The 8,159-nt window shown below is 36.0% G+C and overlaps 1 protein-coding gene across 1 annotated transcript in view; it reads left to right on the forward strand.

Moving 5' to 3' along the window:
* The window catches only part of LOC140140956 (monocarboxylate transporter 10-like), a 35,341-nt gene extending 29,308 nt beyond the window's left edge, over window positions 1-6,033 (forward strand). The window contains exon 4 of the mRNA XM_072162722.1: window positions 42-6,033. Within this exon, the coding sequence (XP_072018823.1) occupies window positions 42-343 (302 nt within the window). The 3' untranslated portion in view covers window positions 344-6,033. The remainder of the gene's footprint in view (window positions 1-41) is intronic.
* The last annotated feature ends 2,126 nt before the right edge of the window (window positions 6,034-8,159 follow it).

Below are 8,159 nucleotides of genomic sequence, written 5' to 3' on the forward strand. Positions count from 1 at the left end.
AAAAATGATCTCTTCTTTATTTCTTTCCTCTCAACCACCAGGTTTAATCTACGACTTAGTAAACTCCTACATTCCAGCTTTCTTCATATCGGGTGCTTCCCCAATCATTGGGGCATGTATTCTCTGTCTTATCCGCAAGCCCAAACCTACTGATGACGACGACGACGTGTTCCTTGAGCAAAGTACCACGCTGATCCCGACCGGCTATAGCGGATCCGAATCATCCGATGACAGTCTCGATATCGGCACACGACGAAATGGTTACGCTAATGTCGACTACGAAACCGAAGTGACGAAAAAGAGGCGACCCGCTTTTTTTCTAGGACCGGCACCGAGGACTTAAAACGAGTCAAAAAAGAAAAGGGTAGCTATATGTATAGTCCAGAACCGTTACCAGAAGTTGAGAAGATTCTTTATAGTGCTTTGAAAGAAAACCCGACGAACCCAAACAGACCGAGACTACCTAGTAATAGAACTAGTAATGTTTCGTTCGCGGATTTCATTGAAGAGGAATCGACACCAGAGCCGACACCCGAACCGACGCCAGATCCGACGCCGACGGAAGAACCTGTATTTAGTGCACCAAAAGATGTGAATTTTGAACCACGATTACATGAAACTTACAGCTATACTAGTAAACATACATTTGTATGATATTAAGATTTTTTTCATTCTTCCTGTAAGGTTTTATGATATTTTTGGACAAAGGATCAAAGTACTTTAATATACACGGAAAAATATTTTAAACACCTGTTTAAAAATCGGATTGTTTAAGTGTCAGGCTTAAAAACTTTTGTTGTTTTAAGCCTGACGCTTAAACAACCCGATTTTTAAACAGTTGTTTAAAATAATTTGTAGGATCAATCTTGTACACTCAATAAAATAGGCCTATGCAAAACGTTGTAATTTTCACTCAAAGTTGAACAAATTTTACACGTAACGTATTACAGTGTATAAGACACGAACTGATTAATGGCTTACTTAATTTCTGACTGTCTCAAAAAAAGGTTATTTCCTAAGGAATTTCGAATTACAAGCTGTTTCAAAATGATTAGTACCCATCAGTTTTCATTGATAATGGATGAATCTGACACATTTAAATTCAACACAAGATGCACATACTTTGTAGATCAATTGTATTAAACAAGTCATAAACTATACATTCTGGACATTTCAAGAGTATCCAATGTTGCATTTGGAAAAGGAAAGCTTTTCAATAAACATCAAAATTGACGGTTACCAATTATTTTGATACAGCCTGTATATATTAAACTTACCATACTGGTACTTTACATGTTTTTTGTTGCCACACTGAAAAAACAATTGGTAATATATAAAAACGTTTGAGTAACACCTAATAAACACTATGGCACACAATTTTAACACTAACGCGCCAATTTGAACACATGTACGTGTTGATAATTAAGATTTCCATCAAATTTTAACAGAAGTTAAAAGAGGAGTTAATTAAAGTGTTAAAATGTAACGGAAATGTAAATTGTTAAACGCATGAACGCGTTAAAATTGTGTTTAGTGTAAAACACATATTAAAAATTTAACATCATGTGTTTAACTTTATACATATGCCTACGTGTTAAAAACGGCGTGCACGTGTTAATAAAAGTGTTAAAATTGGTGCGTCATTTTAAAATGGGTGTGCATTAGTGTATAGTGTTTATTAAGTGTTACTCAAAATGTGTTAATATATTATTATTTGCAGTGCAACTTCATAGACAAGATAGGTGTTATACATTTACTGCTATATGAGAGTAAGAAGTTGAAAGATTTAGATTAAAACATTCAACTGCACTCACCAGATTATTTTCCCAGATATTATGAGAGTGTCGAAATGCATCACTTGAAAAATTCACCATGCGTTTTTTCACCCTTAAAAAGTATCCTCTATATGGAATCCCTCAACGGTTCTCTAACCAAAAAGGTTCTATAAAGGTTAAAAATGGTTCTACAAAGGGATATAGATTTGATGAACCTAAAAGGGTTCTTTCAGTTTAAAGAACATTTTGAGGATTCCAATAGGCATATAGAGGACAAAAAAGGTTCTCTAAGGCCTTTTAGAACCTTTATTTCTGAGAGTGCAGTATTATAATATAGAGGTTGAAAGATTCATAGGCTAAATGTTTACGAATTATATTCCTCTTCATGGGCTTACCTGGGCCACCGAGCCAAGGTGCCAAAATTTCCTAATCGTACCACTGATTCGCTATTAAAATGATTTTACCGCGGGACACGTGATGTGTGCGCGAAAATGTGCAATTTTAACGCTAATATTAGTCAAAATTATGAAAATTGTGGCCTAAAACCGGACCCAAGCAAGCTATTCATTACAACCTTTGGTTAATTGAAGACCTCAGAACTAAAAGGAGGTTAAATCACATTGCATTATCAAGATCAATGAGAATGAAGGTTGTTATCCATATACCGTAAAGACTCGCCTAATGGCGCACTTGGACTCCTTTGCCTTGGGGGTAAATTTCGTGTGCAAATAGAGAGCTCCCTCCTCTGAAATCCCAACAAGAATTAAGGTTCCGTGGCCTTAATTGCTGGTGGAAATTTTACGGGAGGGCACTTTCAGCTTGTGCCTGAAATTCCACTTATGCCAAGTGAGCCCATATAGCGCCATTAGGCGACATTTTCCGGTAGTTTCAATGCAAGGAGGTGGTTTTGTCCATGCAGTTTCAATGCTCTACAACATTATTTTACTATGAAACTTGTACAAAGGGTGTAGATACTGATAGGCCCCTTGTAGCGGAAACTGACGTTCACTCATTTTTCATGATGCTGTGACTTAACCCCCTTTAGTTCTGATGTCTTCAATTTTGACCCTGTACCTTGCCCCCCCCGGACCGCCGTCGGTATGTCTCACACCTCCTTTATTGTTTGGAGAACTGACAGTCACATTCAATGCTATCAATTATCAATAAGTGGGTAATATCGTTTGCAGGTTTCACCAAACTGCCGAATTCGGGTATGTCACAGGAACTCCAATTTTGGCACATTCCTGAAGGAGCTTACTTGCCCATTTCAGCAGTTCTACGGGTTTTGCCGAATTTGAAATGTGTTTTTCAAAATGTGCTTTTTACAGTAACATGTCGTATATGAATACCGTAAAATACGGCAAATATGCTGTTAAATATCGTATTTTTAACGAAATTTACACTAAAACGTAAATCAGTGTTTTACGATAAAATACCAGCGTCCTATAGCTGCCAATAACTTATGGATATACCGTCAAATACGGTAAACATCTACGGTAATAAAAACGGTAAAATAATTATTATTAAACGTTAATACGGTACTGTAAAACGTATACGTTTTTTACCATTTTTTGAAATATAAAAACGGTCGTATATTTTACTTGTAAATATACTGTTATTTTTAATTTAGGCTTGAACAAATAGCAACTCATTCCCGATGCAAGAAGTCGGTGTTAATTGTCACATTTGGTGGTTTGGAAAAGTTGTACATGCGTCTAATGTAATAATGTTATTTTACCGCTTAAAGGCCGTGCCTCTGCATACTGCCTAGAGAAGATATCTTACCCTTCCCAGAATCCTTTGCAATATTACACCACCCCGTGTTATCAAATGACACTCTCTGCGCATGTTCCCTGTGTAAAACATGTATTTTTTCATATTGAGAAAAGTCGGCTGCTAAACAGGTTGTATAAAGTATCATAATTGTGTAAGATAAGGCCCTCTGTTCATTGACTGCACTTTTTGTCACCCGTGTTGAACTGCATAGCCTATAAAGCACAGAAAACTGAAACGGTAAAACATTGCATTGTGGGAAGTGTAAGATATCTTCTTTGAATACTGCCTATAACGAGATAACTGAGCTAATTTTAAGTCTGTTGAAGTGTGTGAAAATGTTTATAAATGATGTTTATTATATAAGTGATCTGCATATAGTTGAGCTATAGTTTAAGATGTGTTAATATAATAGTGTAAATTGATATTTTTATTGTATAAAAGATTATAAATTATATTGTAAAAAGATATAGACAAATGTGCTGATGCAAAAGCGCAGACTATTAGTCGTGTGTAAATTTGATTTTTCCCGCGCAAATGCTGCAAATTGATGTTCAAGAAAATTTTCAACTTTTATCATACAAACCAGTCAGATATGTGCGAACGTGTAAGGCTGAAAATGGTTTACCTCAGAATATCACGTGCACAGATTTTAAAATATACATTTTATTGCATAATACTATATTATAGCCTAATATAATAGTTCAACAAAAAAAATACAAACTTCGGACTCAGGCGAAAATAAAGTAGTATAAATGAACAGAAATCGTACATTTCGCATTGCCTTTTTTTTTTTTATTAACAATCAAAATACCGCTAATAGGTATTTGGAGGTGTTTTTTCTTCATTTTCTTCCGATACAAAGTTGTTTTTTAGCCTAACGCGATAATAACTTGCAATATTATTTCCCGTTTTGCAATATTATTTCCGTTTGGTTATTCTACGATTATGATATATCATTCCACGGGGGTGGTGGAGAACAGCAACTTGAATCCAACCCCACCCCAAATGCAATTATTATTCCGTATTCGGTCACGTGATAAAGATTCGGGGACAAGGACCAGGTTTCAAGTGACTGTGTAGACAGAACTTTGGATCTATAATGATGATTGATGAAGTCCTTTGTTCAGAATGTGATCAATTTGTGTTAATTGACATTGACGGAAGGTTGTCATCCCAGTGCATAGATAAAAAAATTATACATATTTCTTCAGTCGAAGAAATTACATGAGTTGGCAGAGTGCCGAATATCGATCCGACTCTTCATATGTTACGCCAAAATTCCAAATTTGCTAAGGGGTCAGGCGGCGCGATACTACTGGTACACCGTTAACTAGAGAGGGCGGCATACCGAGTTTATGTCGCAGGAATCGATATTCGACAATCTGCCAAACTCATAACGATATTAAGTATTAGAGTGCCTAATGTTTCAGTTGCGAAGATATGTAGTTTGTAAGAAGTTAATGGCGATTTTGATATTTGTTTTATTTGTCACAGGCATAGGAAGCACTGACCTGGTTTGTTTTACTTAAACCTTCGTGAGCTTTAATCTAATACACCCAGAAAATAGGGAAAATATCAACTCAAACCTTTTGAATAAATGGCTATAGAGAAATGCGCCATCCATTTGTCCTCTGATGTTTGAGTTTGTCAAATTCTTTGGATAAGAGCCCGTCCCCTGTTATAAGTCCCCCCCCAAGATGTGGTGATGACTGTCCTGAATTTAAGATTATGCCTTTGTTGTATACCTTCATTTATTCTTTCATTTTTAACCATTTTCGTAAAGTTTGGCTCCCTGGAAAGGTTCCGTGGTGGCCCCTTACAGAGGCGTATTAAGAGCCTCGGGCCCATGGACAAGGAGCAGTTCGGGCCCTTTCAACATCTCCTTTATCAGCCCTTCATTCATTCATGCTTTTGCTCGGGGGCCTGATCCCTCAGGGCCCCTGGTATATTCGTATACACTGTCCACTTGTCTCCTCCCTTGTCCCCTCCCCTCTTCTAAAATATCCTGGCTACTCTCCTGGAGTAAGGGACCGTTCACAAACACTTGTAAGGGGGGCCTGATGCAAAAAAAAAAATATTGCGAACATTTTTCGGGGCCCCCCTTTACAGACCTCGAAAATTTCAGGCCCCCTCCCCCCTTTTTGACATGAAAATTATGGGTCAACCCCATAGAAAAGCGTATAAACTCAATTTTTCCAGGAAAATTTGTAGTCATTTTTTCAGGCCCCCCTTAGGAGGGTCAAAGAAATTCAGGGCCCCCTTTTTGCATCAGGCCCCCCTAATAAGTGTTTGTAAACGGTCCCTAAGGACCAGATTATCTGCAGAATGGAAGCAAACAATAATGTTGGTGATGTTGCTAGCCATACGGGTGTGACAAATCCGTGTCTTTTAAAATTACCATTTTTGTAGGATAATAACTAGATTATCTGTGACGAGGAACGAATATCCCAGCAAACACAAAACGTTTTTAAAACGTTTTAAACGGGCTATATTTTGGGTATTGGTTTTGGTAAAAACGTTTTAACGACATATCAATATCGGGTTATTTTATATAAAGGTCATGTAAATATTTTTAAACGTTTTATATGATAACACACTAAAATAACATTTTAAAAATGTTGTACAAATGTTAGTAAACTATTATAAAAATAAATGTTTGCAAACATGCTTTGCCAAATACTTTATCAACACTTAAATATCATTATATTAGAATACCGTAAAACCTCGCCTACAAGCATATAGAGTGCTTCTGATGAAAGCTTAATTATTCCAGGCGCCATTATATGGAGTTTGAGCAAATAAATTACAGATCCAAGCATATATATACAAACAAACAAGTATTATTGCAAGACCAATCTATTGTATTGGTATATTTACGCTTGTTTCGTATTAGCTTTCATCAAAAACACTATGCTTGTAGACGAGGTTTTACAATATTTTGCAGATAGTTTTCAAAATGTTTTTGAAACGTTTTATACCCTATATATAATATATATCTTCATAACCCGACATTTAAACGTTCCCTGGCAACCTTTTCTAACCTTTCATTTTGCAAATAATGTCGAAAACGTTTTGTGTTTACAGGGATGCAGTAAATATATTCGCCTCAGTTTCTACCAAAAATTTAGATCGAATATCATGATTTTTTTATGAGATATAGCGTTCTAGACAGTGTTGACTTACTTGCAGATAAAATAGGCCTACGTGGTCTACGTATAATTACCTGCCTTGTCAGCATAACCTATGGATGCGACCTAATTAATGACTGTGATAGTGAATCAAAATAAATATTGACTAATGTTTAATAAAATGTGTCTACAACATTAACAATGATGAGTGAATATATGTGATTTATATCGTGTGGACTTTTTAATGAGATTTATAGGGCTATAATAATCGGGGGGGGGGGGGCACTCATTGAAGTGACGGGTAAGGACATTTTGTGATCCACAGCCCTCCCTCCCCCACTTTTCTCAACAAAAAAAGTTGAGATATTTATACCACTGGACCCTTCTGGATACATAATGTTTTATGTACAAAAAAATTCTTGCAGATTAATTCGTTTAGCAAAAATATTGTGAAATTTGAATTATGATTTACGTTCTGGTATATACCAGAACGAAATTACAAAAACATTGTCTATGGAACAGTCGGATCATGAATAACTCGCAAAAATCGCAATCAACTGAAAATTTGGGAATAAGCTTTTCTCGTGGATATCTGTCATGTCATCAAAAGAAGATGCTAGGATCACGAAATACTCCTAAAATAATGGGCACACCCGGACAAAATCGGAACACCAATGTTTTTGCTTGCTGGTGTCTCTAAGCATTGTCCTGAACAACATTTAAAAAAGCAAGTATAAAAAAAAATAATGTTCATTTGAATACAACAAAAATGTTCGCTATAATGCAGTGCTCAAATTTCAAAATGGCGGAATTTGGATGTTAAAAAACCCATTGTATTCCTCTCGTAGGATTCAGAAAAAGAATTGTTTGACATACCCCCGATGTACAGTTCGTGAGTTATAGGCTTATAAAGGTCAAGATGTCCAATCTTGGTCTCCACCATTGTCCAAAGGAGTAAAAAAATAGAAAATCCTTCGATTTTGACATTTTGACCTTAGTTATATATAGCCCATATAACTCAAGAACTGTACATCGGGGATATGTCAAACAATTCTTTTTCTGAATACAATGGGTTTTTTAAATCAAAATCCTCCGATTTTGACATTTGACCTTCATGCTTAACTCAAGAACTGTACATTAGGAGATATCACAGGCCTATAAGTCCGGGTAATATATAGGTCTCAGTGAATCCTATAATGCTAGGCATACATTGGTATTGGTTTTACCCATGCAGAATCGACCAATTTTGAGATTTGAGCCCTGCATTAGCGGCCTTTTTTGTTTTATACAAATTAGCATTTCCCCTATTTTTCTTTTTATCTTTTTATGCTGTTAGGATGTCTTTTAGAGATACTTAAAACAATAAACAATATGTTTGAAAATTGACTCGTCTATCATAGTAGGGGCGTATCGGTAATAAATGCAATTTAAAAAGGGAAGGGGGCATTCGGTATAAAATATTTGGTTTAAAAACAGGGTC

This window comes from Amphiura filiformis, chromosome 19 (assembly GCF_039555335.1).
Source record: "Amphiura filiformis chromosome 19, Afil_fr2py, whole genome shotgun sequence".
Classification (NCBI taxonomy): Eukaryota; Metazoa; Echinodermata; class Ophiuroidea; order Amphilepidida; family Amphiuridae; genus Amphiura; species Amphiura filiformis.